Source organism: Myotis brandtii, unplaced genomic scaffold (assembly GCF_000412655.1).
Source record: "Myotis brandtii unplaced genomic scaffold, ASM41265v1 scaffold187, whole genome shotgun sequence".
Classification (NCBI taxonomy): Eukaryota; Metazoa; Chordata; class Mammalia; order Chiroptera; family Vespertilionidae; genus Myotis; species Myotis brandtii.
In genome coordinates this window covers 17,905-37,813 of record NW_005356944.1, presented here as the reverse complement: position 1 = coordinate 37,813, position 19,909 = coordinate 17,905, and the positions used below count along the sequence as shown (strand labels likewise).

The 19,909-nt window shown below is 42.9% G+C and overlaps 2 protein-coding genes across 4 annotated transcripts in view; both read left to right on the top strand.

The window, feature by feature from the left end:
* Positions 1 to 10,206, top strand: part of ATL3 (atlastin GTPase 3) — a 36,123-nt gene extending 25,917 nt beyond the window's left edge. Inside the window, exons 7-14 of the mRNA XM_014537980.1 lie at positions 703 to 759; positions 1,411 to 1,503; positions 2,123 to 2,261; positions 5,874 to 6,001; positions 6,611 to 6,667; positions 8,206 to 8,277; positions 8,664 to 9,095; positions 9,944 to 10,206. Of these exons, the coding sequence (XP_014393466.1) occupies positions 703 to 759; positions 1,411 to 1,503; positions 2,123 to 2,261; positions 5,874 to 6,001; positions 6,611 to 6,667; positions 8,206 to 8,277; positions 8,664 to 9,095; positions 9,944 to 10,030 (1,065 nt within the window). The 3' untranslated portion in view covers positions 10,031 to 10,206. The remainder of the gene's footprint in view (positions 1 to 702; positions 760 to 1,410; positions 1,504 to 2,122; positions 2,262 to 5,873; positions 6,002 to 6,610; positions 6,668 to 8,205; positions 8,278 to 8,663; positions 9,096 to 9,943) is intronic.
* A 9,211-nt stretch (positions 10,207 to 19,417) lies between these two features.
* LOC102256179 (HRAS-like suppressor 3) overlaps positions 19,418 to 19,909 on the top strand; it is a 16,385-nt gene continuing 15,893 nt past the window's right edge. The window contains exon 1 of one of the 3 annotated variants that reach the window (XM_014537978.1): positions 19,418 to 19,481. The gene's annotated coding sequence lies outside the window, so the exon portion shown is untranslated. Of the gene's footprint in view, positions 19,482 to 19,626; positions 19,796 to 19,909 lie in introns of those variants that run through there. The other 2 variants (XM_014537976.1, XM_005864153.2) reach the window with 2 other exon arrangements.

The window sequence follows — 19,909 nt, the reverse complement described above, 5'->3', positions numbered from 1 at the left end:
CCGAAACCGACCCCGGGACCCTGGAGTCCGCAGGCCGACGCTCTATCCACTGAGCCAAACCGGTTCGGCTGCACAGCTATTTAGGGGAAGAACATTATAGGTAGGAAGAGAAGTCAGAACAAAGACCCTAAAGCAGCTGTGTGCCCAGCACATTTGAGGAACATCAAGGAGGGCCAGCATGGTGGCATCACATTATAAGAACTGGCCTTTTATACTGAATGTGGTTGAGGGTTTTGAGCAGAGGTAGGGTGTGATCTAACTAACCTTATTGATAACAGAGCCATGGTGGCTGTTGTATGGAGAATGGTGACGAGGAGGGGCAGGCAGACAAATTAGGAAGCGATTGCAATATTCCAAGCTACATGGAATTTGTGAGTGGTTAGATTCTGGATTTGCTAATGAATTGGGATGTAAGACATCCTGGATTATTTTAAGGTTCATGGCTCCTGTGGGCTTTGAAACTGTACAACTTGGGTTTCATATAAGTAGGAGTCAGGTCTGTTAAATGAATACTTTGATAAAGAATAGCCACAGAAGGCCCCTCCCTCCCAGGGTGTCTGCGCCTTTCCCTTCCCCCACTTCATCCCCCACATGCCTGCCTCTCCTGAACTCTGAGGGACCCCCCCAAAAAAAAATTGCCACAGAAATACTTTAATTTTGCCTTACAAGCCATAACTCTTCTTCTTCTTCTTCTTTTTTAAGCTCTTCACAGAATATGGTCGTCTGGCAATGGATGAAATTTTCCAAAAACCCTTCCAGGTAGAATGTTCACTATAAATGCCACTCAAATCTTTATTTTAGTTCAGAGATCAGCAAACTGCAGCTCACAGGCCAGTTCTGGCCAGCTGCCTGTTTTTATGTGACCTATGAGTTAGGAATGGTTTTTACATTTTTAAATGGTTGAAAGAAATCAAAAGAGGAATACTATTCTATGACATGTAAATCATCTGAAATTTTAATGTCAGTGTCTATAAGGTTTTATTTAGAACACAGTTATACTTATTTGTATTGCTCATGGCTGTCTTGTGCTACAGTGGCCTAAAATATTTACTCTCTGGCCATTTACAGAAAAAATTTACTGACCTTTGTTTTAGCTAATTATTTCATGAGGACGGGAATGCATAGTAACCTGAGTAAGATTAGAGGAGCGTTAAGTATTGTTTTCCTTTCCATTCTAATGTGGAAGGTAGATCTGATGTATGACTAGCTAGTGCCATACTACACTCCCCATCCTTGCCTTTGGCATACTTGTTTATAAGGTTTCAGAGACATCACAGAATAGCTCAATCCTTCAGCACGGTTTCTTGTCTCCTTTGAAGAAGCTGGCACTGTGCAAAGGAGCACTTAAATTGTAATTTTGAAAATGCATTTATGCAACATTATAATGTGTGCTGCTCTTTTCTTAAATAGACACTGATGTTTTTGGTTCGAGACTGGAGTTTCCCTTATGAATACAGCTATGGACTACAGGGAGGAATGTCATTTTTGGATAAGCGTCTACAGGTAAGTAGAAATATAATATGGGAATTACCTAAAAGCAGTGATAGCTTTCTCATTTACCTTAGCTATTGTATTTCAAGCAGATTACAAAAAATTATATTAAGTTTGTTAAATACTTATGCATGTTAACACACACTAATATTACTCATGTTTTAAAGAACCTGGGTATACAGTGCACAGGGATTGTGGAGAAGAACTCTGGGCAAAAGCCCCAGTTTTGATTGTAATTCCATTTCACATTGTACGTCAGGTTCCACATGTGTCTTTAGAGTGTCACATTCAGAACTTCAGTCTGTTTTTCTTGTTCAAAATTCTTACATGTGTTTTTTAAAAAAATATATTTTTATTGATCTAAGAGAGGAAGGGAGAGGGAGCGAGAAATAGAAACATCAATGATGAGAGAGAATCATTGATAGGCTGCCTCCTGTACACCCCACACTGGGGATCAAGCCCACAACCTGGGCATTTATTGCTTCTTAGGGTTCTGTGTTTTCTTATTGGAAAAAACATAGGCCACTATCACCCATCAGCGTTGGGAAGTCTTCTTTCCTTTGTCTTACACCAGTGGTTCCTGGGAAGAGAAACAAATGGTCTTTTGTAAATTGTGGGTCTTCATTGGCAGGTGAAAGAACATCAGCATGAAGAAATTCAGAATGTCCGAAATCACATTCACTCATGTTTCTCGAGCGTCTCCTGTTTTCTTCTGCCACATCCAGGACTCCAGGTGGCCACAAGCCCTGAGTTTGATGGGAAATTGAAAGGTGTGTTACAAATGATGTTATTTTAAACATGTGATTTGATCTTTGGAATTAAATAGTGACCAGAAAATGTCAAATAAGGATCTGGTGTTGCCCTAGCCTGTTTGGCTCACTGGATAGAGCGTCAGCCTGCTGAAGGGTCTCAGGTTCAATTCTGGTCAAGGGCACATGCCAGGGTTTCGGGCTCAATCTCCAGGGGGCAAAGAGGGTGTGCAGGAGGCAGCCAGTCAATGATTCTCTCTCATCATTGATGTTTCTATCTCTCTCCCTCTCCCTTCCTCTCTGAAATCAATACAAATATTAAAAAAGAAAGAAAGAATCTGATGAATGCTTAAGAGAAATAGTATGTTCTCCAAGAAAGAATAGTATTTGGAGTCTGGGTCAGTTTTTGCTCTTGCCTTACTGTGACCATCAGAATTAGAATTAGCTCATCTTAATTTCTCCATCTGAAATGGTGTTGGCAATATCCATTAATAATCTTTCTAAGAGACATGTTATGATTATTGGTTTATAAAAGATGAAAATGCTAAGTAAAAGGAGACTAAACATTAGCTAATGTTTATCAAGTAAAATTAACTTCCCAAAGAAAAATAACATAATGTGTGGCATGGCTATTGTTTTCATTTTATTTGTGATTATAAAAAAAACCTGATGCTGAGTCATTTGTTAATATCAGGAAGTGCTGACTAAATAGTAGCTTAGAGAAATCAGAGTTGGGACTCATGGGTTCCATTATCTTATTTTTGTTCTTTGAGACCTTGAGTCATTTAATGGCTAGACATCAGTTTCCCCATGTGTTAAACTAAGCACTTCTGTTTATAAACTTATCTGAGCTTCTTAGGTTCCCAGTAAAGTAGAAATAATAGTAGTCGCCAATTTTAGATGTCCAGTCATGTTCCCAACTGTCTTAGTCTGATTGGGCTGCTGTAACAAAATACCATAGACTCGGTAGCTTATGAACAACAGAAATGTATTTCCTGTCATTCTGGAGGCTGGAAGCCCAAGATCAGTGTGCCAGCATGGTGTGTAAAGGGTTATCTTCCTGGTCTCTGGTTGTATATTCATATGTTGGGAGGGGCTGGCGAGCTCTGGGGGATCTCTTTTATAAGGGCACTAATCCCATACATGAGGGCTCCACCCTCATGACCTCCTCACCTCTCAAAGGCCCCACCTCCTAATACCATCACCTTTAGGGGTTAGGATTTCAACATATGATTTCAACAAGGGGAGGGGGAACAAAACATTCAGACCATAGCACCAACACGATACTAGTTACTTTCGCACTTAATGCTTTCAGTAATTCCATGAAACTGATAATATTTTCTTTATTGTACAGATGAAGACACTGGTTTAGGAAAGTTAAGTAACTTGTTCAGTGTACACAGCTAAGTGGTGAGACAGAGGTTCACATCCTGATTCTTCTTAACCCAAATCCATACTGTGCTGAAGCAGAAACGACTTCCGTTACATGGGGAAGCAATTTAGGTGACATGTACTGCTTAGTTACCAAGAGAACTTGACTCATTCGATGCAAGAAAGTTAATGTACTTGCTTAAGATTTATGTTCCAGCTGGTTGTAATGTTACAAAAGAAACTGAGTTTGAGAGACTTACCTTCACCTTCTATTCGCCACCTGTATGATGTTGTTATGTAGTGGCAGCTTCCTGAGCAGACTTCCGGAGCCTTTAGATGGCATCTCAGTCTCCCGAGTTTGCCCTGACCGGTTTGCTCAGTGGATAGAGCGTCGGCCTGCGGACTGAAGGGTCCCAGGTTCGATTCCAGTCAAGGGCATGTACCTTGGTTGTGGGCACATCCCCAGTAGGGGGCGTGCAGGAGGCAGCTGATCGATGTTTCTAACTCTCCCTCTCCCTTCCTCTCTGTAAAAAATCAATAAAATATATTAAAAAAAAAAAAAAAAAAAAGAAGTCCGAGTTTGTGGCCTGGCTTTGGAGAGAAATCTGCTTAGGCGACACTGGAACTAGAATTTTTTTGTTTTTAACCAAAAAAAGCAGTTGTGATTGACTTTTCAGAGTTGAGTATGGAAAGAAAGTTGAGTGTGTAGGTGATGTGTCTTTTAGGGTTATAACACTCCATTATTAGACATACCTTTACCAAACCTAACTCTGGTTTTGTTCCTCACCGGTAGGGAAGTTGTTCAGTGGAATTCTTTTATTATTGATTGATTAACTGGGTGATTTTGAGAGAGAGGAAGGAAGAGGGATAGAGAGAAACATCATTGTGAGAGCGAAACTTCAATGTGAGAAGGAAACATTGATTGGCTGCCTCTTGCATGCCCCCTATGGGGATTGAGCCTGAAACTGGGCCTGTACCCTGATTGGAATCAAACTTGGGACCCTTCAGTGCAGGCCAATGCTCCATCCACTGAGCCACACCGGCTAGGGCTTTATAGAGATTTTTATAGTGATATTTGTAATTTGGAAAAATTTCTAAACCACTTTTGTTTATTCACTGCTCTGTCCCCAACTCTTGCAACAATACCGGCCACAAAAAGGTGCTCAAAAACTGTTGAATCAATAAATGAAATAAGAACACTTCAATTTTACAAATTAGGGTTATGGAGTGTTGAAGAGTTCTTACCTTGATGTGATAACTATCAGTTGATAGTCTGAGTTAGTTGGAAACCCAGGAAGATGTTAGATTATAGAAATCAGATTCCTGTGTCTTCATAGTTGGACCAGCTAGTTCTCACCTTGAGGAAAGAGTTCTGTTTAATGGCTCTCCCGAGTCCTCTGTGGGAACTTTGTAGAAACTGCAGAGAAGCTGTCACTTTCCGAGACAGTAGGCTTTCCCTCGGGCGGCCCAGAGCGCCTCTCTAAGGAGGCGCTAGAAAATAAATATCATGAAGTACAGGTGCTTGTACTCCTTTTACCAGGAAAAAATGAACAAAAACAAACAAGTGGGTGAATAGTGATTTCTAAAAAAGTAAGGGGAGCATGAGGATGTAGCAAGGGCCTGGTCTGAGAACTTGAGGGGTTGATAATTGATCTTTTGAAGACCTGGTTAATGAAACTCTTAAAAAAGTGAAATTTCTTGCCCTGGCCAGTTGCTCAGTGGTTAGAACATCGGCCCTCAGGCCAAAGAGGCTCGGGTTTGATTTCCAGTCAAGGGCATGTATCTCGGTTGCAGACCTGATCCCAGGCTCAGGTCAGGGCGCATGTGGGAGGCAACCAGTCAGTGTGTCTCTCACATCAATGTTTCTCTCTCCCCCTCCTCCCTCCCTTTCACTCTCTCTTTAAAAAAATCAATGGAAAAGTATCCTCTGGTGAGGATTTAAAAAAGTGAAATTTCTTGAAATGCTAGGAAGTAGACCTGAACCTCCCAGAATGAAAACCAGGGTAAGGATATTCTGCATATTCTCTTCTCGATTAGGGAGGTCTTCATACTGCAGAAGGCAAGGGGACAACCAAGGCACATAAGAACAGACTGCTGTTCTGGTCAGAGCCGAAAATGTCTGACACCTGCCCTGGGACCCTGCCCTCCACTTTGACTAACATATGTTAAGACATTTAGACTGCCCTGAAGATTGTGTTCTGTGCTTACCTTGGTTGAAGTCTGTTTGGCTTATTGTTTCCTTCTTCATGGTCCTGTGAACAGATATTGCCAGTGAATTCAAAGAGCAGTTACAGATACTGATTCCGTATATATTAAACCCAGCGAACTTAATGGAAAAGGAGATCAATGGCTCAAAAGTCACCTGTCGGGGGCTATTGGAGTATTTTAAGGTAATTATGGGCTTTAATTATTAAAATGTTGGGCTTTTGGTAAAACTGGTCTAGGTTTAAACTAATTTGAATTTCAGTATTTTAAAGCTTAGGGAAAAGTTTCATGGGAGAAATGATGAGAGGCATTTTCAGACTTCAGTGTCCTTCCAGGAATGGGCCACTGGGTGGCAGTATCGGTCTAAGAACCAAATGGATGTTCTTTGCACTCTCTTAGAGTGATGACTGTGGCTAAAGGAAGATTGTTCCTCAAGGAAGATGGTGTGGACAGGAGGTGGTTAGGATGTTGCTGTGAGTGGGAGACGGCACCTAAATGTGACATGACTACCTCAAGGCGGATGGTCACTCTGCCCACAGGTAGTGGTGAGGCCAGTGTGCGTGGGGAGTCTGGCGGGAATCTTAGCCTTGGTAGGCTTCTGCTGCTTGAGACCATTTTCAGTGAACTAAAAATGCTAACATGCACAAGGTGTGTTGTGTTTTTGCTAATTCCTGGGTGTCGATCTAGGTCTTTAGGAAAATTAAGTTGTTTGGTTACTGTTCCTACAATTACAAGTATGATTAATTATGACAGAAGGACATTTTTGGTAATTATTTTTATGTTTATATTTTCAGGCATATATTAAAATTTACCAAGGAGAAGATCTGCCTCACCCCAAATCCATGCTTCAGGTACGCAGTTGTTGGACAGCCTAAGTGATAGCTTCGATTTCGGGAGTTGATCCGGATCCGTAAGCAGAGTCCTTTAAGAAGACGGTGCTGTTGCTCTCCTTTCCCATTATGCTGAGCTCTTAATTTCCAGCACATTCCAGCAGTGTGGTCGCCTTCTGGTTTTCTTATCTGTGTTCTTGGTGGTTCAGCTTAAACAGCACGGCCTCTCACTGGGCCTGGTCTTCCCACCAAACATACTGTGACACCCCTGTCTTGCTATCCCCAGGGAGACATCCCCAGCTGTGTGGACAGGCCATTTTCCTGTTTCCTGCTGTCTGCTTTACTAGAGCATGTCCTAATGTGTCTACTTACTGATGAGTCAGCATTTAATTTCCAATGAGTTTTATTTTTAACATTTTGGTATTTTCAAAGTGTTGTTTTGTTAAAACATGATTCTGATTTTCATGTACTGAACATAAGGCCATTTATTGCCAAATGTTTATTCCTTTAGTAGAAAAAATCTTTTCACACAGGAATTTAGAGTTTGGGATTGACATTGTAAAGATAATTTGTCTCCCTTCTTCTTCTTTTTTTTTTAAAATATATTTTTATTGATTTTTTACAGAGAGGAAGGGAGAGAGATAGAGAGTTAGAAACATCGATGAGAGAGAAACATCGATCAGCTGCCTCCTGCACACTCCCTACTGGGTATGTGCCCGCAACCAAGGTACATGCCCTTGACCAGAATCGAACCTGGGACCCTTCAGTCCGCAGGCCGACGCTCTATCCACTGAGCCAAACCAGTTAGGGCTCTCCCTTCTTTTTTAAAAAAATAAATATATTTTTACCAATTTCTGAGAGGAAGGGAGAGAGAGAGAGAGAGCGAGCTGAGAGAGAGAGAGAGACAGAGAGAGAGAGATCAATGATGAGAGAGAATCATTGATTGACTGCCCCTCTTTTCCCCCCCACTAGGAATTGAGCCAGCAACCTGGGCATATGCCCTGACTAGGAATCAGACCATGACCTCCAGGTTCATAGGTCGACACTCAACCACTGAGCCACGCTGGCTGGGCTGTTTCCCTTCTTTTTTGACTTATATCTGTTTTGTAACATTTAAAATTAAAGCCAAGGGCCCTGGCTAGGTAGCTCAGTTAGTTAGAGCATCGTTCTGATACACCAAGGTTTTGGGTTCAATCTCCCATCAGGGCACATACAAGAATTAACCAGTGAATGCATAAATAAGTGGAACAACACATTGATGTTTTTCACACACCCTCTTCCTTTCTCTCTCTCTCAAATCAATAAGTAAAAATTGAAGCAAAGGAAATGATTTTGGAGAGGTTCAATTTATGATAAAGGTTCTTATGTGTGGGAACATTTTTGGCAGAAAAGATGTATTTTATTTAATAAACTGGGCTATATGGAAACCTAAAATATAGCAGAAGCATAATAAGAAGGAAAGAATGGTGAATAAGGTGTGAGAAAAATTTTACGTGGTTATTTGTCGAAGAATATTAAAAGAGGAAGGACTTACAGCTTTTGCTTTCCTTTCTTCAAAGGCCACTGCTGAAGCCAACAATTTAGCAGCTGCGGCCTCTGCCAAGGACATTTATTACAACAACATGGAAGAGGTATGTTGGGCGTATGTCTTATTCTGAAATATCTATAACCTGGACATGGTTGCTGACTTTAAAAGCCCAAACTTGATCCTTTTTACTGTCTTAAGATACCGAGGGAACACAGCTGTACCCAGGCCACCTGGGAATGAGGGCCTGCTGTCAGGGTTCTAGCCAAGGCTCCTGCTGTGTCACTGCTCTCACCGAGCACCATGGCCCCGGAACTTAAGTGTTCTCTCGGAGGCAGCCACCTGAGCTCTGCTGGCCTTGGTCATCATTTACAGTTAATTTCTAATACCAAAATAGCCTAAGCTTTTCAGCGTTTTCACTTTATAAATTTTATTTGTCACTTGTTTTTAAAGGGATCTTCAACACATTGCGTCTTTTTCTTTATTTTTTAGGTGTGTGGGGGAGAGAAACCTTATTTGTCTCCAGACATTCTAGAGGAGAAGCACTGTGAATTCAGACAACTTGCTCTGGACCATTTTAAGAAGACCAAGAAGATGGGTGGGAAGGATTTTAGCCTTCGCTACCAGCAGGAGCTGGAGGAGGAAATCAAAGAACTCTATGAGAACTTCTGCAAGCACAACGGTAGCAAGAACATCTTCAGCACTTTCCGAACCCCCGCGGTGCTCTTCACGGGCATCGTGGCTTTGTACATAGCCTCGGGCCTCACTGGCTTCATTGGTCTGGAGGTTGTGGCCCAGCTGTTCAACTGTATAGTTGGACTGCTGTTAATAGCGCTTCTCACTTGGGGGTACATCAGGTACTCTGGTCAGTATCGTGAGCTGGGCGGAGCTATCGATTCTGGAGCAGCATATGTACTAGAGCAGGTAAGTGCTGCCCGCTGGGAGTGGGAGGGTTGACAATGGACAGATATTGTGTTTCTTTTATAAAGTATCTCCACTTGGCAGAGCTTCCTCGTGAGAGAAGGCATGAGAAAATTTCCTTAACTATTTTTTTCTGATGAGCATTATGTTTATTATCCTTTTTTAGGATATTAATGTTTAATTTTGATATTTTGTTTTCATGCCCAATGATTACCCTTCAATGCAAAAAGTTTTTCAGCTTAGACACAATTGTGTTCCTTGCGGGAAACTTTTAACTATATGTTTGTCAGACACAATTCTTGTGTGATTCTTTCCCTCATCCAAGATTAATTTGCTTTATTAGAAATCAAGAGCTTTGAAAAATATGAACTTAACAAATTTTTTTGTTTTAAATCTTATTAAGGATGGCATTTTTCCCCCTTAAAATCTTCCAAAAGCCAGTGGCTTTTGACATTGACATGATCTCTAGGTTTATAGATCCTCGAGACTCTGGTTTCTTTTTCTGAGTTGCTTGAACAGATCAGTTCAGTTAGAGGCTTGTGAAGGGAAACAAATTATTTTTACAATGTCAATCCCAAACTCTAGCTTCCTGAGTGAAAATATTTTTTCTACTAAAGGAATAAGCATTTGGCAAGCCTCTAATAACACAATAACAAAGCAAAGGGTCAGCTAACTCTCCTGGGAGGTAGCTGCTGTCACAGGCTCCCCTCCCCCACATTTTCATTCCCCTGTTTTCTGTAACATACTGATGATGTAGACAGAAATTTTTGAAAGTTGATCTCCAAGGACGTATTCTCTTGATGCTGGGCTGTATTTCCTTAACTTACATGTTGCCTCGTGGACTTTTGCAGGCTTCTTCTCACATTGGTAATTCCACTCAGGCTGCTGTGAGGGATGCAATTGTTGGGAGACAACCTATGGATAAAAAAGCTCAATAGCATCTTAACAAGAGGATCCAACAAGAACCCAACCAGCCCCTTCTGATTTCTGCATTTCTGCTGTAGCCACAGGTACAGGTCCAGAGGAATGTAGCTTTGGGACCACCCAGGAAGAGCTGAAACATGGCACCAATAAAGGAATAGACCTTTCCTGTGGTTTCAAACTCTTAAACACACTTCCATTTCTGTGGGAAGCGTTTCTTTTCCTTGCTTATGATATAGATCCAAGCTTGCGTCTGTTTTTTATTACTCTCTGCTTTGTGCACTTTATGGGGGGAAAGCTAAAGGAGAAAATGGAAATGCAGTTTTAAGTCCTTTATGCGCCACTTAGTGCCTTTAAAAACTGAATTCGTGCTTTTGCAGGCATGATAGGGAGGGACCGAGGAAGCCTCAGGAAAGAGTCTGTTTGGGGTGAAACCTGTCAGTTCTTCTATACCTTCCTCTATTGAGAAGGATTCCTTTTTAAAAAGTTTACAAAACTGGCAAAAGCTTTAGAACTAAAGACTGAAATGATGCCATTACATAAAGTCTTATAATATTAGAGAATCCGGTCTGCCACACAGTGTGGAAAACTACTATCATGTTTAAATCTATTCACTGAAATGTAAGGTCTTTTACCTGACAGGCTGTCAGTTTTGTTGGAACATATTTTTTTCTTTTGCCTTTATTCCTATACCTTCTTTCTAGAAAAGAGCAAACATGCCTTGAAAAGCCAGAGGCTCATAATAAAAGGAATGAACTTGATAATTTAAGAAAAGAGCTAGAGTTTAAATGAACCATGTGACCTCTGATAAGTCACTTGAACTTGTGCCTTGGCCAGACTCACTGTTTGTAGGTTTATATTGGTACTAGAGGCCTGGTGCATGAAATTTGTGCACTGGGGGGGGGTGTGTGTCCCTCAGCCCAGCCTGCGCCCTCTTGCAGTCTGGGAACCCTTGCTCCTTACCATCCCGCCTGCAGCGGAGGCCGGAGAGGCTCCCGCCACCAACGCTGTGATGCTGTGCTCACCAGTCGTGAGCCTGGCTTCTGGCTAAGTGGCACTCCCCCTGTGGGAGCGTACTGACCACTAGGGGGCAGCTCCTGCGTGGGTGTTTGCCCCCAGGTGGTCAGTGCGTGTCGGTCGTTCCGCCGTTTGCTCAATTGCATATTAGGGCTTTATTACATTGGTATATGTATTATACACTACCCTCACACAGTTGTCATTTGAGAAGTTTTGTTTTTGAAAGTTCCACATAAGAACAAAACTTTATTATTAATTAGAGGAAAGACTGTATCAAACATTATGGCCTTTAAGTGATGTCCTCTTGCACATGGCTTAGCAGTAAATCAGGTCTTATTTCCTATGCACTGTTTAATATATTTAGTAATGGAGCTAAAACTGTCAGTTTTATTTAGTGATTTTTCCTTTATTTAACTTTACTTGACCTGTCTGGTAGCTTTAAAATAGCTTTGGCTTAGTAAGGACCAAAGCCCCATCCACATATGGACAATATCCAGAAATATCTAATAATTCTTCTTTATTTACCTTGATTGTGTGATAAAATTTTTTATCTTTAGTTGCCTTTTTCTTTGGCTTATAATGGTGAATTATTACGGATTTTAAACTTAAAATTTGCCTGCAAATATTTATATAAACATTCAGGTATGTGAGCCTTAATTCTTAAGATAATTTTATTTTTGTGGGAGGGTGGTAAGGAAGGCTTAGGCAAAATCTGGGAAAATTCTATATATATGAAGTATGAGTGAAAGGTGGGAAAACAAAGTTTCTTCTGGCATATAATCTATTAAAGATTTTTTTTTGACTACTTTAACACTTAACCATTTAAGTATTTTTATAAGGCCTGAATTAATTCCAAGCATTTTATATTTTTTTCGTATTTACATACCATCTTGCCCTGAAGTTCTTGCTATTTTATTCACTTGCTGTTAGATTTAGAAAAATTCCAGGTTGTTCTAAAAACTGTTTCCTTGCTTATCAGTGATGCTTAGTTTTGAATGTTAAATTGAAAGCTTAGCTTTGAAAAGTTAGTGCATTTTCAGGGGGCCTCTCATCTTCCTGCAGGCTCATACTTCTCAGCGAAAGGCCTTACAGATATTAACTAAAAACAAACCTACAGAATCACTATAGTTCAGATTGAAAACATCAATGTGATGGATGATGTTTCGCTAGAACTAAATTACTGATATTGGGTTTAATAAACCTACTATTTACATGTTTTACTTTTTGCTAAAAAAAAAAAAAAGCCTTACTGCATTTTATAAGCATATTTATAGATTTCAGAATAATTGTCTAGATTGGTCCTACTCCTTTTAGTGGTGAGAAAAGGAAGATGTGTCTAAAAGGTACTTTAATTCTAAAGTATTAGATTTTAAAAAATAAACATGATAATGTATGATTTAATGAAATCTTAGGATTGATTTACTGTTTAAATTCACCATTTTTTGTTTTGATCTTAAAGGAATAACTTGGTTCAATTACCTATGGGGAAACTTTGTTTTTTGGGTCTTTATTAGTTAACATATTCTGCCTCTGAAAAGTGTTTATAAAGTTTTCTCAGTGAGGATTCTTATGAGTTTTCTTTGGCCTCTCTTCTCTTTTAACAGTGAACTGATGACTTTATATCACCTTTTTCAATAAAAGATGCATTCTCATTGCTGGCCTACATAGTCTTGGGGAGATTGATAACCAGGCTGAAAAGAATGTCTTTTACCTCGTAACTTCCCTCAGCCTTTAATTAGTGGGTCAGGGACATTAGGAGTTCAGATTGTTTGCTTAGTGTTTGTTGCTCTGCCACTCCTGGCTGGCCTTTCCACACAGCATTGTTTATTTACACATTCCTAACAGTATATGGGCGCTCTTATTAACATAAAAGGAGGTTTTCAAATTTTTCTCTTAAAATAACTCATTTCAGGAGAAGTTAAATGTTAAGGCTTTTTTTGTTGTTTTTTGATACTTCCAGTAAGCTTAGAGTAAAAATAATAGAATAAAAGTTTTGATTCTTTCATGGGGAAGTCTTTCTAGATTGCTTTGTAGACAGACTGAGGGCAAACTGTCATGTTGTTATGTGTGATAATGAAACATCTTCATACTCATTCCATATTAGCAGTGCCCTGAGAAATCTGTTCCATGGAGGGCTATGTAATAACACTTGGTAAAGTCGCTTGGGAATGTTGGTTTTGTTTTACCTGTTATTTTTCTTTTTTCTCTTACATGAAGTTAAATGCTTTAGGCAAACAAACTGCTTTGTGCTGGCAGTGTGTTTCTTTAGCATCGTACCCACCGTGCTCATGGGTGTGTCTCAGATAGGGTATGCATGTGTGAATTACAGAAGAGTCGAGTAAATTGATGTAAAAATGCTTTATATTTTTCCTAGAGGTTTTTTTAAAAAATAGTTTACATGGAAGTCATCATGGACCTTTTTTCTTTTTAATCTTCACCTGAGTATATGTTTATTGATTTTTTTAGAGAGAGAGAAGGTGGGGAGAGAGTGAGAGAAACATTGATCGGTTACCTCCCATATGGGCCCTGACCGGGGATATAGCCTACAACCTGGGTATGTGCCCTGACCAGGAATTGAACCTGAAACCTTCTTGGTGTGCTGGACGACACTCCAACCCATTGAGTCACTCTGTCGGGGCTTCATGGAACTTTTTTTTTTTTTTTACCCCATTGTAAAAGACCATTTGCAATTGGATAGTTTTCCTTGTTAAATCATACTGTAGCTATGTTTTGAGTATTGGTTCTTACCTATCTTGGAGTACATAAGACTTACCTGGAATTCTTGTTTAAAAAGTTTAAATTACCAGCTTTCTACCCCAGGGGTTGCCTCAGTTGGTGTGGTCTGTGGCCCCAGAATCACTGCTTTTGTAACAGTAGTGCAGGTGCCTCAGAGACAGCAGTGAGAGACTGCACTGCATGGTGGGAAAGTGCAGTTCAGGATGGCCTGGCGGCAAGTGGTGGCTTTTCCTTGCAGTTCAGATGAGGTGGCCTGCCAGGTGCAGTCACTGAGAGTGCACAGTGTTCAGAACAGTCAGGGTGCCTGTAATTGGGAGGATTATCTCAGCTCCTTGAAGCTGTTTCTCAAAATGAGGATGTCACAGTGCCTTCTCTGAACAATGAATGTACAAGTTATACAAGTGTCCTATTTGGTAGCAGGTGTAATTAGGATTAAAAAGAAACTTTTGAAAATTGTGTTTCTTTTTTTTAATCCTCACCCAAGAATATGTTTCCGTTGATTTTTAGAGAGAGAGAAACATCGATTGATTGCCTCCTGTATACATCCTGATCAGGGATCAAACCAGCAACCTTTTGATGTACAGGAGACGCTCCAATTAACTGAGCCACCTGGCCAGGGTAAAAGTTGTATTTCTTTTAAAAAGCAAAATTCAGCACTGTAACTTGAACCCCTAACTCATACACAGAAAACCTTAAACCATAAATAAAAGTAATGAACAAAAAGACAGGAGATGACCATAACTTTGAAAATTAGCAACAAAAGTAACCCATATTAGGAACTTTTCAAAATCTAGGAGCAGAAAGATTAAAAATATTTCTTGGGAAGAATTTTGTTTGCCAGAACAAATTTAAATGTGGTGTTCTTGTGACCAAGGGAAGGTGGACTTTGACTCCCAAAACTTTCCAATTTAGATGAAAAAATGCTGTCATAGACTAAAGCCTTAAAGGAGTGGATGTTAATCTTGAACATATACAATTTTCCTTCTCAGATTTCTTTTAAATGATTTGTTGAAAGTACTTTTCTCTTATACCCTTTAAAAATGGCTTTAAAATTTAATATACTTTAAAAAAGTGCAATAGGATGAGATGATGCTATTAGTGTATTAAAAGCATGTTTCTGTTTCTGTAAGGTCATTTAATGGAATAAAGATCACAGCCTCATGTTGTCTCTGTGTTTTCTCTCTTTAATGTGGGAAGATCTGTGAAACAGGTTTGGGCTTGGCAAAGTGAATAGGATATTTAAGAGGATGAGTAACTTGGTGTCAAATGTAGTGATAATGAGGTTTGAGTGAGTCAGCTTTCTCTGTCCTACAAAACAGTATCTTACTGGCATGGTGCTGGAGAAGGCTGTGCTGTTGGTGGTGTTGCTTATAATCCAATACAAGTTTTATTTATAGTAACACGGACTGATGACGACCCTTGAATTTGTGGCACTTCCATGTGGCTGTCCCATCTGGACCCACCTGGTTAAATGGTTCCTCTTTGGGGTGGGGTGAAGTCAAGTTCTACTGAAAGCTTTCCCTTTCATCGGCCACCTTGGAAGCAGTGGGGAGCTGCAGTGACCCTCTCATATCTTGACTAAGTAGATATGCTCTACTTAGCTTTGCAGTAAAAACGGTTTCCCTAGTTTGAAACACTGGGTCGGGTCAGTAGCCTCCATCTATCCATCCATCCATTCCTCTTTGGGGTGGGGTGAAGTCAAGTTCTACTGAAAGCTTTCCCTTTCATCGGCCACCTTGGAAGCAGTGGGGAGCTGCAGTGACCCTCTCATATCTTGACTAAGTAGATATGCTCTACTTAGCTTTGCAGTAAAAACGGTTTCCCTAGTTTGAAACACTGGGTCGGGTCAGTAGCCTCCATCCATCCATCCATCCCTCCACCCCTAGTGATGGTCATCTGTCAGGCGTGAGGCTCGGGGCTACACTGAGCTCATCACAGATTAGTAGGAAGGGGCAAACCCACAAGTTGGTATGATTTGAAGAACATGGTGGAAACTTGGGCGCTGCCATCAGAGTGTTGATGCTTGCCTCACTGTAAGCTGGGAGAAGGAAGGCCAAGCTGGGGGAAGTGGCCATGTGTGGGTGGGGCGGAGTCAAGCCAATGGGCTTGTTTTGGGCACACTGGCATTCTTGCCTTTGATGAGCATATATCAGTTTGCCAAAGATCAGTCCAACTTTATTAGATTTTTAAAAAAGAGATGGTAGGCTGGGATGTGAAGTACAGCATAGGGAATATGGTGAATAATATTGTAATACTATGCCTGGTGTCAGATGAGTACTAGAGCTATCAGGGTTAGATAGATCTAACTAGATCACTTCGTAAGTTATGTAAATATCTAATCACTATGTTGTACACCTGAAAATAATATAATACTATATGTCAATTGTAATTAAAATATTTTTATTAAACTGATAAGAACATATACTACACTTGATCTTAGCCAAAAGGCCGAGAAGCGATATAATTAAAATATTTTTAAATAGTAAAACAATAAGACAACCCTAATAAAAATAAAAAAGGAATGGTAACTGTAAAAACGGGCTGTCTAAGGAGTAAAACTGACATCAGGCACTGGAAGAATTCAAATGCCACCAGGCTATTTCCTCGTCTGCAGTGGCCAGGTTATCTGCTCTCGTAGAAGGGTGTCCTTCCGGCTGCAGGGGAGGGCAGGCATGAATGGTTCCCGGCTTACATCATCCCCCTTTCATATCCCTGGAGGAAAGAGACTTTTTTTTTGAGCCACTGCCTATTTAAAAATGTGTGTATATATAGCTCCATCCTAGAGAAAGCTGCTGATGGGTCTGGCTTGGGGCATATGCTCCTTCCAGGGCCAATCCCTGGTCTGGGGGCTGTGGCACAACAACCAGCCAGACCGAGGTCACATGTTCTCTAGTTGGGGTGATGGGGAACTGGGACAGGCAGCCCCACCAGAACCCCACAGTCACCAAATGAAAGACTGCTGGGCAGACAAAAACGAGTGTCCACAACAGCCCCCAGGTCCCCGGCCTGGCCATTGACCATAGTGGAATGGGAGCCTGGGACATTTCAGGGTGTTCCTTCAAGGGGCAGTAGAGGTGGTTAGGCTTCCACTCAATGCAGTGGAAGCTCTTCAGGGTCTCATAGGGATTCGTCGTCGCCTCAGTAGGACTTGAGGGGTTTCAGAGCTGCAGGGGAGGGTTCAGGAGGAAGTTATATTTCATCTTCCTTTTCTTTGGAAAAGCCCGATTTTTCTGTTCAGAGCAAACTGTCAAAATTGGTGTATTCTCAGAGCCGTAGCCGAGTAGCCTGTGTGGGTGTAGAGAGCTGTACAGGCTGCTGCTGGAGCACCTTCCCGAGGAGCTCCCATTTTGAGAGTTGCTGTTAGCAACACAAACCCTCATGTTACCACAAAACGATCCCATGCTTCTGCTCCTGTGTGTACAGAAGCATCGCAAACAGCTTCCCGTAAATGCTGTTGCCTGCCCCGCACCCCACCCCCTTTCCTCAGCCCTGGCCTCGCTTCCACTCCTACCTACCTGCTCAGAATCCCCACACGGGACATCTCGGCCATGGCATGCCCGCCAGACTAAGGAAGACCCGGAAACTTCAGGGCCACATGAGCCACGGCCCTGGCCACGTCGGCGAGCACCCGGGGGCCGAGGTAATGCTGGTGACTTGCATCGTCACAAGATCAGCTCCGACAAATACCGCCCAGGTTCCTTGGGGGAAGTTGGTGTGAGGCATGGCCACTTAAGGGGACCCAGACTTCTTCCCCACTGTCAGCCTTGGTCACCTGTGGACCTCGGTCAGTGAGCAGACAGGTAATGCTGCCAAAGACAAGACGGTAGCCGCTCCCATCACTGACGTGCAGTCGGGCTACTACGGAGTCTGGGGAAGGGATGTCTCCCCAAGCAGCCTGTCATGGTGAAGGCCAAGTTCGTCAGCAGAAGACTGAGGAGAAGCCAGGGAGTTGCGGGGGTGGGGTGGGGGGGGCAGGGTGCTGGTAGCTTGAAGCCACATGGACGTAAGTTCATTAAGTGCTCACAAGTGAACAACAACAACAACAAAAAGAATCCCCACACGGGTGAAGGCCAAGTTCGTCAGCAGAAGACTGAGGAGAAGTCAGGGTGTTGTGGGGGAGGGGGGACAGGGTGCTGGTAGCTTGAAGCCACATGGACGGAAGTTCATTAAATGCTCACAAGTGAAAAAAAAAAAAGAATCCCCACACACTATTCAGCCTTGTGCCATTTTCTCCTACTTCTCAGCTATTCCTTCCTCGGAGACTCAGCAAAAACAATCTTGGAGGAGCCTTCCTCCTCCTCAGAAGGCAGACAATGGGGAGAGATTGCAAATAATTAAGAAGTAACACTTGCTTCTGCCACAGGGCCCATCGCAGAGAAGCCCGGAGGCGGGTGACAGCTGGATCCTGGCGGTGGCCCCCTGTTTGGTGCTCACCGTGCGGAATGGGGTTGAGGATGGTCCTGCTGGCAGTGCTGGCATCGCCTGGGGCCTTCCTTACAGAGCTCCCCCTTGGAGAGCTGCTTGGAAAGTAACAGTATAGAACCCTGACGTCCCTGCCCCTCCGATGTTTTTCGTTTTGTTTTTCTTGGCACAGGAATAGGACAGGAAAAAAAAAAAGGGATGTGACGTTTGAGCAACTCTGGAAGCAGAGAGTAAGGAGAGGCAGAAAGCAGTCTGGTTTCCTCCCAGCCGAACCTCTGCTTCCTGGGTCTGGACTGCCTTCCAGCTGCTCACTGGCTCCACGTGCACAGCGCTGAGTTGGGTGAGTGGTAACGCGCAGGAAGCTCTGGTATTTACTTACGTTGCCTCTGACTCTCCCTGCCCGGAAGCTGGTGAATAACGTGTAAAGCTGATGAGCATATACCTTACCTCATGCTAATAACATGATTTGCCACGTGCCCGGCACTTTATAAGCATCATTCCATTTGTTGCTCTCCCTCTGGGGAATGTAGTTTTATATATTATCTTACATGTTGAACAGGATCGTCATCACCCCATTTTACAGATGAACAAACTGAGGCTCAGAGAGGGAAGGGTGCCTGGATCCTATAGCTAGCAAGTGACAGGGCCAGGGTGTGGCCCAGGCATCCTGATTCCAAGGCTGGGGGTGGGGGGTGATGGTGGTAACGTGGAGATGGACAGGAGCTGGTTCTATTCTTGTGGAGTCACAGCCCAGTGTGAGAAAGGACCTGTGTTTGGTCATTCATTTCATTCATTCATTCATTCATTCATTCATGGGGTGCCTACTGTGTGCCAGGTTGGGGGTATATCTGGTGACTTAAGACCCAATAGTTAAAAGTACTTTCCCTCTGCTAGACCCTTGTCTTCTAATATCTTTAAAATTCAATAGAGGGCCCTGGCCGGTTTTGCTCAGTGGATGGAGCGTCGGCCTGCGGACTCAAGGGTCCCGGGTTCGATTCCGGTCAAGGGCATGTGCCTTGGTTGCGGGCACATCCCCAGTAGGGTGTGTGCAGGAGGCAGCTGATCGATGTTTCTCTCTCATCGATGTTTCTAACTATCCCTCTCCCTTCCTCTCTGCAAAAAAATCAATAAAATATATTTTAAAAAAAAATTCAGTAGAGGTTTGAACTATAAGCCGGCTCTAGAGGAGGAGGTAAATTGCTCACATTCCAGTGTGATGTGTACACAGGGATCGCGTATACAACAGCTCTGTTCTTGAACGTGGAGTCCCCGCAGCCCGTGTGTGTGGACGAGGTGAGGAGGGGCGGCTCAGTGGGAGCCTCCGGGCGGAGGGGGAGCAGGGAGGGGCGGTCGGTGCGCGGGAGGCATCCAGACCTGCCGTCCCGGAGGCGGAGCAGGCGGTCCCTGTCGGGGGCAGGAGGCTGGCGAGGCTCTCATTAGCCAGTCGCTCTGGGAAGGGCTGGTGACCTCACGCTGGGCGGGACTGAGGCCTTTAAACCCGGTCCCTGTGCCGCCGCTGCGCCCGGCCTCGCAGCCTCGCAGCCTCCCAAGTCCGTCTGTCCGTCCGAGAGGTGGGCGGGGCGGTTCCTTCCCGGACTTCAGGAAGGGTGAGGAGTGGGGGTGGCTTTCCGGGTCGGGTGGGAGATGGAGAAGTTGGGCGAGGCAGGGCCCACAAGTTAGGGAGCAGCGGCCGCCTCCCAGCACCTCCGCCGGTGGCGCAG